The sequence below is a fragment of the Corvus moneduloides genome, chromosome 33, assembly GCF_009650955.1.
Source record: "Corvus moneduloides isolate bCorMon1 chromosome 33, bCorMon1.pri, whole genome shotgun sequence".
Classification (NCBI taxonomy): domain Eukaryota; kingdom Metazoa; phylum Chordata; class Aves; order Passeriformes; family Corvidae; genus Corvus; species Corvus moneduloides.
This window is the reverse complement of record NC_045508.1, coordinates 396,276-417,277: the sequence shown is the minus strand read 5'-3', so window position 1 is coordinate 417,277 and position 21,002 is coordinate 396,276. Positions and strand designations below refer to the sequence as shown.

At 52.2% G+C, this 21,002-nt stretch overlaps 1 protein-coding gene and 1 long non-coding RNA gene across 2 annotated transcripts; both read right to left on the bottom strand.

Moving 5' to 3' along the window:
• Positions 1-11,856: 11,856 nt before the first annotated feature.
• On the bottom strand, positions 11,857-12,793 carry LOC116437187. Its single transcript, XR_004237208.1, has 3 exons — positions 12,648-12,793; positions 12,203-12,364; positions 11,857-12,068 (listed from the first exon to the last, which is right to left on the bottom strand). It is a non-coding gene; the product is annotated as an uncharacterized LOC116437187 (long non-coding RNA).
• A 229-nt stretch (positions 12,794-13,022) lies between these two features.
• Positions 13,023-20,479, bottom strand: LOC116437132. The gene is made up of 10 exons (XM_032094691.1): positions 20,366-20,479; positions 19,547-19,891; positions 19,065-19,409; positions 18,683-18,772; positions 18,121-18,225; positions 17,823-17,988; positions 17,183-17,277; positions 14,105-14,260; positions 13,561-13,662; positions 13,023-13,280 (listed from the first exon to the last, which is right to left on the bottom strand). Exons 3-10 carry the CDS (start codon positions 19,350-19,352, stop codon positions 13,023-13,025), a joined length of 1,260 nt encoding a protein of 419 aa, XP_031950582.1. The 5' UTR covers positions 19,353-19,409; positions 19,547-19,891; positions 20,366-20,479.
• Positions 20,480-21,002: the final 523 nt, after the last annotated feature.

Sequence of the window (21,002 nt, the reverse complement as noted above, 5' to 3'; positions counted from 1 at the left end):
CAGTGGGTCCAGCTCCCAGGCAGGGACATTCACTGCTGGTGAGTGATTCCCTCTCTGCACACCAGTCTTCAGCATTGGGCTGAAGGCTCCCCATCTGCCAACACCAGGACTTTGGAGATTGATCAATTGGACTCTCACTTTGGTCAAAGGGCATATCCTGCTCCCTGCTTCCTCTCCCCATCATGCCTTCTCTGCTCTCTACCTCTAAGAGCATATGTTAGAAAAAGCCAGGAGATTTTCATGAGCTGGGTGGTTCCACAATCATCCAATCAGTCAAGATGTGAGCTGAAGGGGCTGCTCAGTGTCTGGTGTGGTTCCTGAACCAGATATGGTGATTCACATGCTCTGGATTTCTCTGACAGACAGAAACCCCTCGATCAAGACAGGGCTGCAACCCAGGGGTAAGTGATTGCTCCTGAGCACTTTCCACCATATCCTTCCTCCGAAAAGTGCCCTTTCCCCTTTATGACCCTCCTTTCTTCCAGGGCCAGCCATTCCCCTCTGGATCTGGATCCTGCGCTGTGTCCTCACCTTGCTCCTCTTCTCATCCGCCCCCATCATCACCCTCATCCTGGAGAGATGGAGCCCCTGGGCCACTGGTGCTGCCCAGCCTGGACACATCCCCATCCCCAGTGCCCTCTGATTCCCTCCCTGCCCTGGACTCTCTGCTGTCCCTGCCATCCCTGCGTCTCTGCACCAGGGGCAGTGGGTGACCAACACCAGCCCCAGCTCCCTTTGGGCTCAGGCCAGTGGGGCCCTGTGCCCAAGGGATGTGCCGCCATTGCCCTGCTCTGCTTTGCTCAGCCCCTGCTCTCTCCTCAGACACAGCCCTGAGGACCTGGCACCCACCCAGGGCTGCTGAACCCCCGCTGAGGCACCTCCTGCTCTCAGGGAGCAGCATCTCCAATGCCAGGTCCATCCCTGCAGCCCAGAGGGACACAGGGATGCTTTGCAGGCTGCAGCCTCACACAGCCATGTTCTCCAGCTGCTGCATCCCTCCAGCATTTCCCATCACCCAGGCTGATTCCAGCAGCCCAGGGCAGTGCCCTGGGCACCCATGGGCTGGCTATGGTGCCCTTGTGCAGCACCTTGGTCAGCAGAGGTTCTGTGGGAGGCACGTTATAAAGGGTTTGTTCAGCAGTGGGAGGTTGATGTTGCTCCTCTCTTTTAGAGTGAGCCCTCTGAGCAGAGCTGAGAAAGCTGCTTCACTCTCGGCTGTTGGGCCCCCATGTACTGGGAGGGAGCTGCCATCCCCCACCCCCAGTGATCCAAGGGTGCCCTCCCTGATGGCACTGCTCTGGCAGACATGTCGTGGAGAAGCACTGAGCTCAGGATGGCTGAGCCCATCCCCCATACCCAGGTTCAAGGGGTGGCCATGCTTGTCCCTCTGCACCCCATATCCACCTGTCCGTGGGCCAGTGAAAACCCCATGGGCTGAAAACCCCACCCAGCAGAGACGAGTGGGGTTGTCTGGCTGTGGGACATTTTGGGGGATGCTATCTCAACTTCAGCATCCCCCAACATGAACCCCAAGCTCAGCACTCCCACATCACCGGCTGCTGTTCACACGGGCTTATCAGGAATTATTCCCAACTGAATGTCACTTGAGTCATTTACAATTCTCCTCAACATCTATAAATTCAATCTAGCACATCCTAATAAAATCTGTCATTATCTCAAACTCTTCCAGTTCTTCCTTAGGTGTAAAAAGGGACTGTCATGGTTTAACCCCATCCAGGAACCAAGCCCCACACAGCAGCTCGATCGCTCCTCCACCAGCAGGATGGGGGAAGGAATTGGAAGAGCAAAATCTAGGAAACCCATGGGTTGAGATAAAGACAGTTTAACAGGTCCAGTGCCAAACAATTTCTTTCCTAGTCCATTTCTGCTGTCTTGGCATTGGTCAGGCAGTGCCCTGCTGTGAGGTGGCAGGTAGGGTTTCAGGGGGAAGGGTTTTATATGTAGATATGAAAACTTTTGCCAACAATGAAACATTTCTGAAGTTGCGATCCTGTTTATTTCTGATTGCTGGACACCACCCTGCACAATACTCTTCCACATTTGTTTCCTTGTCACACCTGAGGTAACTGTTATATATGAAATCCACCAAATTGGCCTTTGCATGTTGAGTGCCCTGATTTTGCATGATAAGATGTTAAATGTCCTAGTTTTGCATTTTGCATATTAAGTGTTTTAACTGCCAAATTAGCCTTTACATACTTAGAATGCCCATCCAACTAGTTAAAGATATAAAGTTAATTCTCAGAACCATTTAATCACACAGTTCCTAGTTAAAATCCCTGTTGATAAACTATTCCCAAGTTTAATCCCTTCCTTAAGCCTTAAACTTCCAAATGTCTTGTTTCCTGCACATACCCAAGTTATCCAAGTTAGTTAGTATGTTTTAAAATGATTCTTAAAGTGTTTATGGTTCAGTTTTAAAAGTTCCTTAAAATGACTGTTGATTGTTCTGTTTTAGAAGTTCCTTGAAGTGTTTATAGTGCAGTTTAATGCTTTTGTTAGTTGTCCTTAAATTCTACAAGTTTCTAAGCCCAGCTCCAAGAAGCAGACTTAACTGTCAAGGGCTATTTTTAGTCTCCTGTGGGTTAACCGGCAACTCAGCAGCACAGCAACATGAATGTCAATGAGGACATTTTCCTGCCTTTTAAGCACCCTAGGCAAGAGGCTATCCATTGGCTGGATCAAATGACTTCATTTCAAGACTCCACCAATCTCACTAGACCATGGGGGCTGGATTGTGGGTGGACCTGGGCAGAGCATGCACATTACAAAATCCAGTGTACAGATCTGGAGCTGGTATTTGCCTCGGATTTGCTGTGGGCGAAGCCTAACGCTGGTGACTCAGGCCTCTAGTCCCCAAAGGGACCATTTTAATTATCTAACTTTGGACTAGCCAAAGTTAACCCAGCGTTGCAGGCTTCCTGCACTGGGGTCTTGTGCCGGTTAGGCCTAAAGGTCTCTAATCGCTGCGGACCCGGGTTTTAGGATTTTTACTTGTGGATTTTCCCAGATTGGATTATTTTAACTTTAATTAATTATTTTTTTATTATTCCTTTAATAAAACAGATGTTAATTTTTAATTAACATCAAGAGTGGTCTCATTCTTGACATAACTCCTTTGAGTTTTGTTGGCTGACTTTCATTCGCCACCAGAGCAGTTGGTTCTGAAATTACAGTCCCAGTTTCCCTTACAGGTTTTGCTAGGGCACCTCTGTTACCAGTGGCACCCATGACTGCTGGTACACTGAAGGGTTTCAGTGTAACAAGGGCCCCTCTCCAAAGCTGCATTTCGGTAGTTTTCATTCCTGCTGCCCCATCTGGACTAGATCCTGCCCGTAATTGGCACCTGAGCCATCCCCATCTGCCGCAGGAAACCGACACCTGCCCTTGTACAGCAACTTCCCAGGGATGGCAGGAATTGGGCAGTGTCTGCACATGCTGCTAAAACTGCTGCACATGACCACTGATAGCACAGAGGTGAAGCAACATCCTGCCAACAGGATCCTGTAGATACAAAAATGCTGCTAGCGAGGATTTTTTTTGTTATTTTCTAAGTCCATGAGAGACTTCTCTCTCACAGAAGAGGCAGCGGAGTTATGTAAACAACTAAACCACCTGCAATCTTGAAAAATCTTGTTTATGGTACAGTGGAAAAATATTTTGACAATGGATCTTTTAGGATTTTAGCCAATCACCCCGAGGGGTGGCTGATCCTTGTCCAATTAGACTATGAAGAAAAAGGTCTATAAAAGAGTTTGTAAAATTAAATAAATCAATCTTGCTGCACAATTCCTGCCTGCTGGATCTTCTCTCCTCCTCCTCCCTACGGCAGTGGGACACGGTGATATACCCTAGGGCCCAGGCCTGTGGTAATACCCTGCTTAATAGCATACAGGGCTGACCAGTTTATGGCTTTAGGGATTGCCTTTTCCAGCCCTTTTACTATGAACTCTTGGTATCTTTTTGCTGTGCCATTTCATCTGGCTCATTAGGGTCCCACTCTGGATCCTGAAGAGGAAGTACATCTTTAACATCCTGCTGTGCTGTTCTGCAATCATCATCAGCCATATCCACAGCTGCCTTTAAAACTTGTTGCTTTTCTGATTCTGTTAAAGTGTCAAGCAGTAACCGAATATCAGTCTAATCAGAATTATGGTGCTTTATCAGAATTTTCAATTTCTTAGCAACCCCTATTGGGTGACTCTGGTAATTCCTGGCCACCTTTTCCCAGGCCTCTAGAAAAGGGGATTTTAACCAATATAAGCATTCCTTCATGATTTACTGCTTCCCTTAAAGGTGCTTGTATAGCTCCTCTAGTTTGTTTTCAGGTCCTTGATGCTACAGGGCCCTGTGGGGAGGATGGTTTCTCCCACTCGCTGTCACTACTGGGTAATGGTGGGTATAGGTTGGTCATTGCTGCTTTCCCAGAGGGAGATGGAGCAGGGAGTGGAGCAGGGTTTGAGGCTGCGGATGATGGTAGCTCTGAATTTGTATCTTCTACCACTCCTCTCCCTCCCCCTCTTTTAGGAGGTGACCTGAGTAATCTAGCATGCCAGCTGATGGCCATTTCATGTCCCTCTCAAGGTTATAAAGCGACCACCATTGTGTACAGAGCTTAATAAGCTCCCTCTTAGTTTCTGTGCCATTATAGTCCACTAGCTTTTTCTAGTGTGTTAAAATACATCTCAAGGGGCTACTTTTGGGAATCTCTACTTTCATTTACCTCTATGCTCAAATTCCTTTTTTTTTTTCTCAACGCTTTTTGATTTTATCCCAATTCTGAAGCTTTACTTCGAAATATTCTGGTACAAAAATATAATGGGCACACTCAGCTTTAAAAATCTCTATTGGTCTCTGTAAAAGCCCAGAAATCCCGTTATCTAGTAACTCAAGTAAACTATCACTCCTGTATCTTTATCAGTCATTAACAAAATCTCAACTGCTGTCACAGTTGCCTTCTGTTCTTTTGGACAACAAAGATAACAAGTTCCCCTCCTAGGTACCTTCCACCCGAATGCTCGTTGAACCCACGGCTCTTGACAAATTACACAGCGAAACACTACCCACAGACTACAGCTGCAACTCTCTCCTGGGCAGGGGAGCTCCTTTTAAATGGGCTTTTGCCTTCCACATCTCCTATTTCTAGGCATATAACTTCACTGCTTAAGAAAAAAGGCTTATTAGTTTCAAAAATCGCTAAAAGGGCAAACTTTGTTAGTCAAAAATAGCAAAAAAAAAGAAAAAAACCCTATATTAATCACTAAAAAAATGTTAGTTTTAAAAATCATTAAAAACCCCAAGCTCATTAGTTTTAAAGTAGTACTAAAAGGTCTGTAAGTTTTAAAATTCACAAAACCCGTGTGTTCATAACACACTTACACACTCTACCACAAAAAAACCAAAACTTCCTCCTTTTTATTCAAATCTAAAAAATCCACACAACACATAAAAACGCACACAACACATTCAAATGGTTCACTCAAAACACTTGTGCAAAATATTAAAACTTCTCTTTTCCTTTTGTACAACTAGAAGTTGTCTCTCCGCTAAAACTTAGTTCTAAACACCAACAATTTCAAACTTACAAAACTCACTGCGGGTCTCTCACGACCCCAGGCAAATATTTCACTGGGGTTTCGTAAAGCCCTGCTGAAAAGTCCAGCTGATACAAAATACAGGGTTTTTTCTGTGTGTGGGGGGGCGGGTGCGTTTGTCGTGGTCTGCGCTGCGCCGCCTCACTCCGCCGCTGAAATGAAAAATTATCAGCATCTCGTTTAAATATCACCCTACATGTTAACAACTTTAAAACTTCATACACTACTAATGAAGTTTTTTTAAAGCAAGCACTCACAATGTTATAAACATATATTATAGTATTGGCTTCTCGCAAAGTATTAAGGTATATATTATATAACGTTAGAAATGCTTTTTGCTGTGTGGATGTAGTTTTCTCTCGTTTTAGCAAGAATGTTAGCAAGTGTGAACAAGTAAGAGAACCTCCAAGGGAGCAGAGGATGAGGCCCAAGGAGCTGCTAATCAACACTTTGTCCAGAGAACAAAAGGGCCCAAAGGCTGCTCCGCCCGGAGAACGGACGACCAGGAGGGTCCGAGAGCCGCTATCACTGCTCTGCCCGGGGGGCAAAGAGGCCCAAAGCTGCAATCAGCCCTGACTGTCTGGAGAATTAAGAGATCCACCCTACCATCGACTCTTACCTAGCGGGCCCAACCCCAAGAATCAAAAGAAATAAAACCGCAAGGCCGAAGACTATGCATGCTCTAAAAAGGCGGAACCAAAGAGTGGCCATGCAGAACAGTTCCTGGAAAAGTTTTAATATGAATAGAGAACAGACAGTAAAAATGGTATGAAAAGGACTCACCTCGAGCATCAGGTGTGCTCTTGGCAGAGCGCCAAGGCACCCAGCCGTTATCCCTTTGCTTTATTTTATGCGTCTCTTATTGACTTTATATTAAACTCTTTAAATTCTAACAGGAGAGTGGACCTCGTTTTTCACAACCCTACATGTTAACAACTTTAAAACTTCATACACTACTAATGAAGTTTTTTTAAAGCAAGCACTCACAATAAAAACTTTAAAAAACGCAGCTCAGAATTACAAACCCAAATCACTCCGCAGGTTGCCAGGGCAACACCGGGTGTAGTTTCAAGCCCCGCGCCGCTTGCTTTTTCAAACACAATTTCAACAATTTTAAACACAATTCCCACTTTCACTCAACAAAACTCTAAATCTTACTACTAACGTTCACACAACTCAAAGCTTACACACACACACACACACACACACAAAAAAAACTAAACAAAACAAACCTTACAAAAGTAGCGCTCTAGGCTTCTCTACTCTCCTAAACAAATATCCTTGCGCTAACCAAATGAAAACTTTAAAATCTTTCACAAAAATACACTACTAACGCACTTCAAATACACACAATTCAAAGAGCATACAACACCAGCTTTCACAAACTAAAACACACGCACACACAACGCTGCTAATCCACAGCTTAAACACACACTTTTTAACACAAAAAGGCACCCGTATATGTTCAACGCATGCGCAGCCTACGTCCACAAAGGAGGGTCCGTGCCTTTTTTGCACAAACAAGTATCTGTAAACCCCAATGCATGCGCAAAACCACAAACCACGATCTAAAATGGAGTCCACGCACAAGCGGCATTCCCAAACCGCAAACCGATGTGCTGGTTTTAAGCCACAAATCAAAACTGGAGCTGGCAGCATTCCTGCAGCTGCTGCTCAAACTCCTCTGCCGCACACCCTGCGTGAACACCGCTCCCCCTCTATGGGAAACAAACCAAACGGTGCTCGCAGCGCTTTTGCAGCCGCCACCCGACCCGCTACCACAGGTTCCGGGCGTCCACTCCCTTCCTCGGGATGTTAAAAAGCAGCGCCCCTGCACTTCTCTCCCCGCTATGGGAGACAAAGGCAGCTCTACTCCCCTTACAGGAGACAGACCTTTGGAGCTGTTACCAGCTGTTACCTCTAAAATTACTATACTTTCCGCAGACATTTACAACCAAACTCTCCCAGGCTTCCGCTTCGCACACGGCATCTTACAAGCTGCCTTCTTTAAGGTACCCTTTAATTTTTATAAACATACCTCTTTGTCCCTGGTTCCAGCAGGTCCTGGTCTTTCCCTGGGCTGTCAGAGGATCAAGGAGCCCCCTCTCCCCAAAATGCTGGGTGGCCTCCTGACAGGGGTCCCTAGACCCCTGGCCCCACGGCCAGATAGAGCAGGGTCCCACCAGAGTTGCCAAAATGATTTACCAAAATATGAATATGAATCTAATATTGATATCCAGGTGAGACAGACAAAAACTCTCTAACAGTTTAGAGTTAGAAAGTGCATGTTTTATTTGGTGCCAGGCACTGTGTGGGATAGCTCCCTAAGACACAAGGCCCCGATCCAAGCAAACACAAAGCTTTTTATTTACAAAAATTATGAATATCCAAAATACAAATGCATATTCATAACATTAACACCTCCCATTCTCTGCTTCATATGGAAATGAGCTTAAATGTCATTAAGCATGTATAGTGTGTGTTCGGAATTGAGTCAGTGGTCTCGAATTGGGTCAGTGGTCCAAAATAAATGAAGTAAGCTCATCTTCTGCATTTTGACCTTTTCGCCTCTCTGAACTTTAACAATCCTAATTACTTTAGTGACCTCTAAGTTTCCTCTTGCTTGACTTTTGAATAGGTTCCCACAGAGGAAGGAAATTGGTAATTGTCCTTGTTCCCTACACCAACTTATCAATGTTTCTATTCCTCATTCTAAGCGCAGCTAAGCAAACATGCAAATGACAGATCATCAGTTATTCAGTAATCAGTTAGTAACATATTGAAAACTGTTTCAGGTCCAGCTCTCTTAACTATTTTAATTAACTCTAGCTGGGCCCTAATTCCTTCCTACTCTAACTAATTTCAACACAGCCTATAACTAAAATCTTTATGTTTCTTTTAAATTTATGTTTCAGTTAAGCTTCCCAGATTCTCCGCAGTGGGAGAGCCAGATGTATTCTCTTTAACCTCGGCATGGGATCCCTCCTGAGCCGTCACAGTTTCATAAATCACTCTCCAGGAGGGAAGCATATTTGCAACCGCCTTATCCCCTTTTGTCTCACAATTCCATAACTTGACTCCCACTTCGTCCCACAGTTCTTTAGTAAATATTGTAGCCGGGGTAACCCCGGGCAGCTTGGCCGCTGTCCATTTCAGCATGACTTTTAAGTCATGCGAAGACAAAAGTTTGTCATGCTTATCTAGTTACCTAGTCAGGACTTCAAATACGTCTCTTTCTTGGGCAGACATTCCGTCACCTGTGTTCCCTGCAGCTCACCTCCTTATCCTGGAGGGATTCTCTGCCAGCCAGCTCCTGCTTCCTCGTCAGCAGCACTTAGGTTCTGCGGGGCTCACCGTTGGCCACTCAGATTAGGCAGATCTTTGCTTCCTCACATGGCAGCACCATTTGACGGCGATTGAGAGACAGGACACAGCTTGATGCAAGCAAAAGACGATTTATTGTTTCTACAGCATGGCTTATATACTGTTTCTATTACCTTAGTGAAAACTGCAATATCCACGTTTCCTAGCAACATTGATTAAGCACCACCGTGCATGATTTCCTTTAAACAAGACACAATGTAATATATAGCATTCCTTCTACTTTCTTCAAGTCCTTGTTTGCTGTTCCCAGGGCTTGTGGCCCACTAAGGTTAAAATGTCCACATTGCTAATCAACTCTGCAGAACTTTCTGTTCGACTTCCCAACTGTCTCTCCATACTCCAGCCCCTCTCACTCGAGATCCCCATACCACCCCCAATCCCAAGCTCATTCCTTATTGGAGCGGCATGGCGTGGGGCCCTTGTCCCAGGGACCTGAGCCCACCTGTCCCTGTGTGCTGAGACCAGCCGAGAACTGCGTGGGGAGAGCAGCTCGGGTTCCGAGCACACCCAATTGTGTGATTGGAGATTTCCAATGGAGTGGGAAAGGCAGCACAGGAGCTGATAACTGGGACAGGAACAAACTCTGAGGGGAGTGGGCAAAGAGGGAAGCAGCCAAAGCAATGGTGCAAGGACTTGCTGTGGCCATGGCAGTGTTAAGGAACCGATCCAGTGTGAGCTTGTTGAGTCTCGCTGGGAGAACCTCCAAGGGCACAGATTTTAGCTGCTGGGACTGGAGCCCCCTCAGAGCGGCGGCAGCTCCAGTGACCCAACGCGTCCCTGCTCCCACAGTCACACCAGGTTTCCTCACTGCTTCAAGCCCAGGTTTGCCATGGCCGAGTCTCAGATGTCTTGTTCCACAAAGCCATTTATTCATGGTGCAGTAACACAGAAACAGCTCGAGCTGCTGCATCTGAGCAGAACCCCAAACAAAGCACCCCAAGGCTCTTGTCATGTTTCTCACCATTTTCCCTTTTTTCCTCACATTTCCCACCTTTTTCCCCTCAAGTTTCCCACCACTTTTCCTCTCACATTTCCCCCCTTCTGTCCTCTCAATATTTGCCATCAATTTTTCCCTCACGTTTCCTGCATTTTTCCTCTTATGTTTCTGTCATAGGTTAGCAAGCATAGTCCCGGAGGTGATGTCCTTGCTAAGGGGTGCTTACTGCTTCCTCTATGACCTGATAGAACCTATCAGCTGGCCAGTTTGAATATGGACAATTCTCTAATCCACTTAAAGTTGTGACTGCCTCTGTGATCCACACTTAAGAATAGACAAACTCCCCCCAAGCTCTCTCTCGTTTCCGGCGCTGGGACAGGTGGCTGCGGGCCCTGTGTGGGGGCCAGCGGGCCCGGGCCAGGCCCTGCTTGGGCCAGGCCGGGCCGGGCCACGGCCATCCTGAAGCCATGGGCCTGTTCCATCCATGGACCCCCCCCCCCCCCCCCCCCACTGCCTTGCCGTGGGCAGCCAGAGTGGCTCGGCTCTCCCCCCTCTCCACTTCGATGAGAAAAATTCCAGCTGCAAGGCTGAGGTGAGATTAACCCTTTTATTGCTGTGAAGAGCTGAAAACCTGAGGGAAGAGAAAGAGGAGATGCTTAAAGCTGAAAGTCTGTTGTGAAGCTATGATATATCAGAGTATCCTGTTGTAATTTCATGAAGATCTGGGGGGTGGAGTGTTCAGCTCGTAAGCAAAAGCACCTGCGCTGAGATAGGCAGATGCTGACGCAGCTGTAATTTCATGAGAAGTTTGAACAGGGAGAGATGAACCAGATGAGGACTTTTGCTCCAAACGGGAAAGGAGAAACCCTCAGTTCCTAGAGATGCTCCCACAGATAGTCCTAAAGATGAAGATGAGGAAGACCCTTTGCTCCCAGGGAAGGAGAAGGGCCTCTCTTTTTGTTTCTGAATGGCTCAACCTTAAAATTGTACCCCAAAAACTTCAAGAGTGGACCCTCGAAAGCAGTTGTGGGCAAAGCTGCAAGTCGGGGGAAGGGACTCACATGTGAGCAGAGAGACTCCTCTTCCTAAATGGACTGAACAATATTTGGAAGTGGGTGGCTCTCTCGTTGTGATGATGTTTTCATAGCACGAGCAAGAAGAGACTTCTCTTTCTAAATGGACTGAACAAGGTTATTATGGAAGTGGTAATAGACTGAACATCTTAAGGGTTGTCTTTTTACATTGTCAGTGGGAGAAGGGAGGAAGGTGGGGGGAGGAGGAGAGTTCTGAAGGTGGTATAATTTTTTTTTTCTTTTAGGTCTGTTAATAAACTTCTTTATATTCTTTCAAGTTTGGTGCCTGCTTTGCATTTCTCCTAATTCTTATCTCACAGCAGATAAACAGTAATGAGTATTTTGGACCAAACCACTACACTACATTGGTGTTTCCACCCGGTTACGAACTGATCCCGCTACAGTTTTGCCCTCATTTTTCCTCCTCACATTTCCCTTTTCTCCCCTCATGTTTCCCACCACTTTTTCCCCACACGTTCCCCACCATTTTCTCCCCTCACATTCCCCACCACTTTCTCCCCTCATGTTTCCTGACCTTTTGTCCCCTCACATTTCCCACCCTTTCCACCTCACATTTCCCACCCTCAATTCTCGCTTTTCCCCCCAAGTCTCTCTGCTAGCTTTAACATAATTGCTTCCATATTGCTTCAAAAATGGTGCACTATACTCATAGATAGAGCTGTGTGCTGCAGTCATTATCTTTCTGTAATCGATTTCAATAGATTATTGATTTTATTTGAAAAGCTAATCTATATCTATAGCTTATATATATAATATATATTCATAGTATATATAATTTGTATACATGATATAAATATAATTTGTATGTATTATTTACTCATAATTTTGTATCTATATATTTAAAAATATATAATTTATACATATTGTTTACTTATAGAAATTATATATATAGGGTAATTAACTTTCTAGAACTATATACAGTTTGGACAGGTCTGTGGCTGGGCTTGGATCCAGGCACACCGAGTCCTCTCGCAGGATTTTAGGCAGGCGGGTCTGAGCGCCCAGGATCCTTCTCTCTGGCCCGCAGTAGTTCAAGTTCTGTGACAGAAGCAGAGCCCACATGAGCCCCGTGTCTGCACAGAAGGGGCCATCGCAAGGCCCGAGAAGACGAGCAGATGCATCGGGGTGATGCGGCCGTGCGCAGGGATGCAGCCCACCACAGCTTCTCTTACCTTTCTGCTGACAGATGAACTTGAAGTGGGCACAGAGAGCATCCAGAGCCATAAAGTGGTCTCTTCTCTCTTGAGCGACTTGAATGGATGTGCCAGCAGCTTCCCCAGGCCTGGGATCTGGATCTCTCCACAGGCAGCACCTCTGTCCTCATTTTGACCAGGCTGGGGGAGGCAGGCAGAAGAGCAGAAGGGCTGAGGGCTGGCAGCTGAGCCATTTGGCAGGAGCCAGGAGGGGACTGGCCATGACCCTGGGCTTATTCTAGACCACCTCACGCCATGCTCAGGGGCTGGGGGGAATGGGTCCCTCCTGGTCAGGGCAATGGCAGAGTCAGCAGTCATGGAAATGCCGGCTTGCGCTTTGAGAAGGACCTTAGAAAGCCAGGGCATCCTTTCCACACCTGATCATTCAGCAGGTGTTTGAGTTTGTGTCCCTGCCAAGCCTTACATCAAGGTCCCTCTCTGCTCAGAGGCACCAGCAGCACAGTGCACGCAGGGAGAATCCTGATCTTCGCTGCTTCCTTGGAGACGTCAGGACCTGGCTGGTCTGAGCTGCCAGGGAATGGATGGCGGGATCCTTGTCTCCTGCTTTCAGTATGTCAAGTTCTATGACAGAAAGAGAGCCCAGATGAGCCCCCGTGTGTGCAGAGACGCCTCAGCTCCCCCGAGCCCTGGCTTCCCACTCACCCCAGAGCACCTCAGCCACGGTGTCCTCACTCTGCTCTGTCAGGTGCCGTGCAGCCAGCCCTGGGCACAGAGCTCCGTCAGCCCCTGCTCCCCAGCGTGCTCCCAGCAGCATGGCCCCCGGCCCTGCCTGACCCCCTCAGCAGCCCAGGGGTGGCACTGGCAAGGTGGCCACCAAAGCCACCTGTGTTGGCAGGGGGGCACAGGGAGGCCGAGGCCCTGCCCGTGTCAGCCCCAGGGCTGGGGGGACGGGGCCAGGCTGCCCAAAGAGGGACCCTGGGGGCTGGGACTCACCAATGAACCTGAGGGCCGCCTCTCGCATGGGGGCCTGAGGGCTCCGCAGGTAGGGCTGGCTGTCCCACACAAACTGTTCGGCCCTGCTGCTGTCCTTGGCCAACTGCAGGGAGCACAAGGCTGTGGGCATTACTCAGAGGGCCCCAGCTGGTCAGATCAGCCCCTCCTGCCAGCACCCCCATGGCTCAGAGCCCTCCCTCATGCTGGGGGAAGGAAGGGAACATGGGCCTAGAGGAGACTCCTGTTCCCGAGACAGGAGCAAGGCTGCAGCTCCAGGCTGGGCGCTCTGGGCCGCAACAGCCCTGGGGAATCCCAGCTGCAGAGCTCACAGCTCCAGCACGGTGTTGTGGGCAGCCCTCGTCCAGCCTGGGTCTCGTCCTCACCAAGCACTTGCCCATCCTCCACGTCTGCTCCGCCTGTGCCAGCTGCTTGAGCTCTTTCCACTTGAGGAGCTTTGCTATAGCCAGAATGGCTTCTGCAGACGCCTGTGGGACAGAAGCTAGGAGGTGGCACCAGAGCCTGCCTGTGGAAGGAGACCTGGGCTTTGTTCCTGGGGTGACCGCGCCCTTAGGAAGTTGGGACATGCCCTCGCCAAAGTGCCCAGGGGTCTCTTGGGGACAGGCCTAGGCAGCAGGGATTGAGGTGCAAAGCCCTGCAGGGACACCTGTGGGGACAGCTGAGAAGCCTTTGGGGACACACGTGTCCAGGCCTCGGTGGTGCTGGGCTGCTGCCGAGCCCTGCTGGAGCAGGCAGGGCAGAGATGGAAATGGCCGTGCCAGCTTGTCTGGCCCTGCTGGCGCTGGTTCCCAGGGGCTGTGCTGGGGGAACGCTGCCCGCTGCCAGCAGCCCTTGCCCTGCTGCTCGGGACCCCCCCAGGGGGTGTCAGCCACGCCTCTCTTGGTCAGTGCTCAGCCTGGACATGGGTACCTTGGCCACGCTGGGGGCCTGGTCACTCATGTGAAGGAAGAGTTGGACCAGGGCTTTCCAGGCATATTTCTTCATCACCGCCTTGTCCTTCCAGTCTGTTTTGCCCAGCAGGTCTCTGAAGAGGCGGATGGAGTGCTCCCGCACAAAGTCTTCCTCCTGGTAGGAAGGAGGAAAGGTGAGCTCCGCACACAGCGGCTCCCTGCCCGCGGCCAGGAGGGGCTGAGCTGAGGTGCCTGAGGTGAGGGGCGATGCTGCGGGCTCACAGCCCAGAGTAGGCAGGATCAGCGCTGGGCTGCAAGGCCCAGAATCCATCCCAGGGGAGCCCAGAGAGCGGGGCCTGCTCCCAGTGCTACTTGCAGGGCTGGGCTGCAGGGCAGCTGTCATTGCCCAGGGCCCTGCTGCGGGGCTCAGGCTCCCACATCAGCCTTACCGCGTCAAAGAGGTGCCAGAGCTTCGGCACCACTTTCACAGCCATGGTGCTGGCCTCTACCTCCTTCAGGTGCCCCAGCACATTTCGGACAATGTCCATGACCATCAGTGAAACGTCCCCAGACCGATGCCACAGGAATTTCAGCAACTCGGACAGGAGGCCCTTCATTTTTCTTGCCTGTATGAAATACAGTTTCCATTCCATGAGAACTTCTGTGCCTGGTCAGCTCCCCAGGCAGCCTCCAGGCCATCCCATGGCAGGCAGGGCGTTTGGAGCAGTCACCCCAGCACCTGACTCGCAGCCCAGGCCAAGCCACCACCTTCCCCGAGGCCTCGGAGTCCAGGTGCCACATGTCTGCCCCTGAGAGCAGCCTGCTCACCGTCTTGGCTCTCTCCGACAGTGTCACAAGGGCCCTGAGCACCAGAGAGACCATTTCTATTATTGGACACCTCAGAAGATTCAGGTCTTTGTACAGTAGACCCAGTTCCTGTTCTTGTACATCATCAGAGGCCAGCATCTGGAAGGAAGCGGCAGAGAGCCCGGGCAGAGCTGGCAGGGCTGTCCTGGCTCAGCTCCCGCTTCCCACCGGCAGCGGAGGGCAAGGGCACATGGGCTTTTCCTGATGACTCACAGCCAAGAAAGCGAGGCAGGACTTCTCCTGCTGTGTGAAGATGTCCTTATGCTGGTCCTGCAGTTGGATGTGCAACTCCCTCAAAACCTTCTCCAGAGTCCGACGCACAGAGAACATTGCCTTCCACAGATGATAGACTTCATCGCTGCAAGGCAGAGCACTGTCAGCAGGGCTGCCTCGGCCACTGCAGTGTGGCCTGGGCCAGCCCTGCAGGACTTGGGGTGCGCAGGGGCCCAGCCTGGGCAGGTGGACATGGCTGATGGGGTGTTCCCGGTGGGACTGGGAGCAGCGTGCTGGCTCTGGGCTGGCCCAGCCAGCTTTGGCTGCTGTGGGCCTTGGCTGAGCATGGTGGGATGGAGGGCCCCGCTTGCTTTGGGGGGTGCTGCAGTGTTCTTGTGTCTGGCAGCCAGAGAGTCTCGGGGTCCCTCTCCCCAGGGAACAAGCCCTCCAGGCAGTCAGGGCCAGTACCAGGATATTGGCGCGACCTCCACAGCTGTTGTGACGACTCGCCGAGGCCACTTACTGGCCATCAGGACAAGCAGCATGGGAAAGCTGTGAGCAGTTGCTGCATTTGTTTCATCACAGTACTCAAAGATGTGTCTCACAATTTTTGGCACCTGGAGGGAAGACAGGTGAGGGTGGTGCTGTCACTGCAGTGCAGCCTTGTCCTGGCCTGTCCTTCCCATCCCTCAGTCAGGACTTAAAGAACGCAGATAACTTGTCTCAAAGCACTGCCAAAGAAGGAAGTTCGCAGAAGATGAGCCACCCCAGCAGGCGCAGATGGCAAACAGGAAGGCATTAATTCCAGCCCTGAATGGAGGTTTGGAATTAGCACACTGGACAAAATGGCACTTTGCAGACTGTGGGAAAAGCACAGACAGCAACAACAGCAAGACGCCACGTCTGGTGAGACACAGCTGGGTAAACTGTCTGGATAAAAATTCCCACTGTGGCAAAAGGAAGCAACTGCTTACACACAGGCCAACCCAAGTTGTGCCAACAGCACAGACGCCTTGAGGATACCTGCACCTCGGACAGATAAAAGAGGTACCTCGAGGACACTTGGGGATCCCCAATGAAGAAGATCAAAAGAAGGGCCAGGGGGACGCTGCAGGGACCCATGTGCAGGTGACGATCTTTCTATGTAATGCATGTGTGTGTGTGTGTCTCTCCCTCTTTCTCATTCCTCCTCTCTCTCTATGTCCCATTTACTCTTAAATGAAATCCGTACTGTTGGCGTTGGCATATGGTCTTGTTTGCACCTTAATTTTGGCCGAGGAATTTTTAAATGACCAGATCCTACCATTATTTGGGTGTCAGAAGTGGGATCCTAACACCCTCTCCGCTGCTTCAAGGTGGTTTTGGGCACCCCCCAATCCTGGCTTTGGGAGGGAGGAAGGGAGGCAGGAACCTGACAGGGCTCAAGGGCGGAGCAATCCAGCCACAGGCCACTTACATCCATCAGCCACAGCTGAGGGGATTCCATGGCCACCTCCAGAAACTCCATTGGCACTTTCTTGTCCAGGAGGCTGGAGCATCCCAGTATCTCAATGGCCGCAAGGACGATGCCCGTCCTCTCAGCTGGCCTGAGGTATCTGCCAAAGGCCTGTGGCAGGAAGGAAGGGAGTGGAGGCCAGTGCCAGCCAGTGCCCAAAGGGTTCTGCTCGGCTGGGCAGCGCGAGCAGCCCTGGCCAGAGGTGCCGGGCAGTGCTGGCGGCAGTGGCCGCAGGAAAGCTGGCAGCAGTGCCCACAGTCCCTATGCAGGGGAGGATGAGGAGGGCCCCATGACAAGGACGAGGGCTGGGCTCTCAGGCATGGGGCACGGGCCCTACAGAGAGCCAGGGCTCGCTGGTGGCCAGCAGGGCTGGAGCTGCTGCTGCTGCTGCTGCTGGGACACTCGGGGACAGCGGGAAGCCTCTCGCCAGGGACAGCCCCGCTGATTCTGCACCCCTTTGTGCACACCAATCCCCTGCTGATGCCACGGATGAGAGGCCCAGCAAGGGGGAGGGCTGGTCACCTGAACTCTCCAGGTGCTGGGCGTATCCAGCAGGGAGGTGATCTCAGATTGCCAGTATGCTGGGAGCTGGGCACGAACCGCTGGCGGTGTGGCACCTAAAGAGAGGGAAAACACCAATGTGTGGCTGAGACACAGCCGCTGTGCCAGCAGCCGACCCAACCCTGGCAAGCGTCGGGATGCAGGAATGGCTTGGGAGCAGTCGGTCACGGGAGGAGGTGGTGGGCACTGGTGGAAAGGGGGAGCTGCCTCCAGTGTCCGTACCCAGTGAAGCTGGCCTGGGAAGCTCCGAGCCCCTGGAGCTCCGCATGCAGCTCCCAGTTACACCGTGGCTGCAGTACTGCTCAGGGGGAAGGGCTTGCGGGGCTGGAGGGTGGCAGGGCAGGACACGAGCTCTCCAGGGGACATGGGGAAGGGGCGGATTGGGGCTGAGTCCTGTGTGGAGGAGCAGCTCGGCTACACGGGAGCATCAAGAGCCTGGCAGAGAGTGAGGGGCAGGAGCAGAGGTGACAGCAGCTCTGGGGACATGGTGCCACCTGCACCAAGCACAACAAGGAGCCTTCGCAAGACCCAGGAAGACAAGCAGCTGTATCTGGGCATGTGGCGGTGCACGGGGGATGCTGCCCACCACAGCTTCTCTTACATTTCTGCTCAGAGAGGAATGTGAAGAGGAAGCAGAGAATATCCAGTGCCATCAAGCTGGATTCTTCTTTCCTGAATAACTTGAAAAACAGATGGCCCAGCAGCTTCCCGAGGACTGGGATCCGGACGTGTGTGCTGGCAGCACCGCTGTCCTCAGTTTGGCCAGCCTGGGGGAGGCAGGCAGAAGAGCAGAAGGTCTGAGGGTGGGCAGCTGAGGCCTTGCAGGCACCTTGGAGTTGTGGCTGTGCCAGGGCACAGGGATGGGGAGATGGCCTGGCAGGGGGGTGGCCGGTCCTTACCTGCACAGTGGAGGAGTCGGCCAGCAAATGGCTCAGCAGCCTGATCCTGCCCATGACCCTCTCCTGCACAGCCACGGTGTCATAAAGGCAGTAGTGCAGCAGAACCTGGGAAGAGAGAAGCTGCAGGTGAGCCCCGTGAGCAGACGCCCACTCCAGCAGCAGCAGTGGCAGGGCCGCGCTCATGAGACACACTTGCACCGTCCCTCCAGACTTCCTGTGCCCTCAGGCAGAGCTTTCAGGGGGGATCCTGGGGGCCCTGGGGGCCCTGGCAGGCCTGGCCCAAAGGCCCCAGGCAAAGCTGGTGGGCAGCAAGGAAGGCAGGGGCTGCCCTCTGCTCCTTGTGCTCCAGCAGCGCCTGGGGCCAGCCTCTGCTTCCCTGGGCCAGCTGGGCAGCCTCCCCGCAGTGCGCTCTTGCCTGCACAGCACTGGGGGAATGTCCTGGTTCTGGCCGGGACAGGGTTCATTTGGCAGGAGCCAGGACAAGACTGGACACAAGCCCGGGCTCCTTCCCCTCCTAAGTGAGGAACAGTCCTTTGAGCCCCACTCTGTGCACAGGCCAGACCTCCAAGATGTCCTGCAGCATCTTGCTGGTTTTGGAGGCAGGAGAGCTGAACACCATCACCTCCAGCATGGTGTCCATGGCATGCAGGGTCTGCAAGGACGACAGAGAGCAGTGGCTGTGATTCTGCTGTCCCTCCCACTCCCAGGAGACTGATCTGAAGTGCCAGTGTGACGGGAGGGACACAGGAGCAGGCCGTGTGCTGGGGGGCAGAGCAGCCGGCATTGCCGGAGGTGGCTGGAGCCTGGCAAGGCATGAAGGGATGAGGGTAGGAAAACGAAGCCGCGACCATGGCCTGCCTTGGATCTTTGGTCCTTAGGCAGCACGAGGTGGTCGGGAGCAGCCTGGGCAGACTGGATGCTCCTCCAGTTCACCCAGCACTTACCTGAGAATACAGAGACGCTTCCCGGCTCCACATTTCTCCGCTTGGGGGAAGGAAAAAGATGCTGTCGAAGCAGAGTCTTAAGAGTTTTCTTCTGTTCTTCAGCACCGTCCCCAGCGTGCTGCAAAGAGAGAGGGGCCCAGCTGGCCACTGGTGCTGGGAGCAGTGTCTCAAGGTCTCCTGCAGCACTGGGGCTGGGCTTCCAGGAGGGATGGGCAGGTGGGCACAGAGTGCTGGGCAGGGGTCTGCAGGTGTGATGGGCCGGTACCTCAGTCCGGCAATAGCGAGCATGGCCAGCCGCCGCACCTCCGTGCAAATCTCGTACTTGGGCTCCAATTGCAGCAGCACCTGCAGAGCACAGCTGGGCTGCAACCATGCAGCTGCCAGCACCCAGAGCCACCAGAGCCTTGCCCTGCCCACGCACTGCCCTCACCGGCTGCTGAGGCTCCTTGCTCCCTTCCCCAGATTGCCGGGTGCCCCCTCACCTGGATCTTCTCTCCCAGCTTGTATTTGTGGCAGAAATCACCCAGGTCCTGGAAGAAACCACAGTCCCTGGCATTTCTGCACAGGATACAGATGCTGTCAAGGAACTTGAGCTTCAGGTCCTCGTTGTGCAGCTGGGGAACAGAGAAAACAGGGCAGCATGAAGCAAGGACACCCCTCCAGTAGGACCAGAGCCCTTAGGGTGCAGTGCCCTGTGGGAGCAGCTGCTCTGCAGAGCCAGCACCCCTGGCCGGGCACAGCCGCTGTCCAGCAGGCCGTGGGTACCTGGTCGGGGCTGCTGGCAAAGGCCTGGATGAAGTCCATGGCTTCCTGTCCATACACAGCCTCTAATGGAGAGGGAGAGAAGAGAGAGCTGAAGAGGGTGTGGTGAGAGGAGATAGCAGAGGAAGGAGATCTTCCCTCTGCCCAGCCTCTGCCTGCTCCCCTGGCACAGCCTTCCTGTGCAGCTCCCGACTGGAGGATGCCCATCAGAGGAGCTGCCCTGCTGGAGCACACCATGGCAGGGCAATGCCCAGTGCCCCGGGCTGAGGAGCGCTCTGGCAGATGAGAGGGACACATCCAGCATCCCACAGCACCACTGCCTCTTGCCAGCCACTGACCCTCACTGCCCACGCCCCAGAGCAGCAGCTGGGGCCCCCTCTGCTCTCCCTCTCCTCGGCACAGGCTGTGCCGGGGCTGGTGTCCTGCCCCGAGCAGCTCTGGCACTCCGGCATCACTCCCACCCCTGTGATCCCCATCTGCCCGTGTGCCAGGGAAACCTGATCCCAGCCCTGCCCAGTCCCACAGGGCCCCTCACTCACTGGGCTGCAATGGCTGCACCGTGGTCACCTCGGTGGGCTCTGCTGCAGAGCTGCTCTCCTGAGGAGCCACATTCTCTGCCCAGGCCACCCTGGGCCGTCTTGGAGGTCTCTTCTCCATTCTACTGAATGGAGATGAAGTTCGGAGAATAGGCAAGGGGGAAGGTTTGGTTTAATACCTTACTCCCTGCTGCAGGGCAAGACGTGAGCTAAAACCAGCAGGCTTCTCGCCAGCTGTGTGCTCCCGTCCTGTCCCGTCGCTGTCCTGCCGGACACTGCAGGCTGGGCGCTGGTTCCACGTCAACAAACCCTTCCAGCTGTTGCTAGGGGCAGGTGGCGGGTCACAGGGGGCCCTTTGTGACACCCCAGTTCCCCCACTGTGGTGCTCCCACTGAAACACTCCAAATCATGCACTGCTCCCTTCTCGCACTCCCCCTCCCCTTTCCCCTGCAGCAGGATGGAGAGGAGAACTGCAGGCTAAAAAGTGAAAGGTCACAGGTTGAGTTATGAACAATTGACTAAAACCAGCAATGAAAGAAAGCGAGAGCCCTGAGCTGCCAAACCTTATGGATGACAAAGGAGAGCAAGGCCTGTGATGACAGTGAGGGGGATGGGCCCAGAGACACCCAGCATGAGTGGA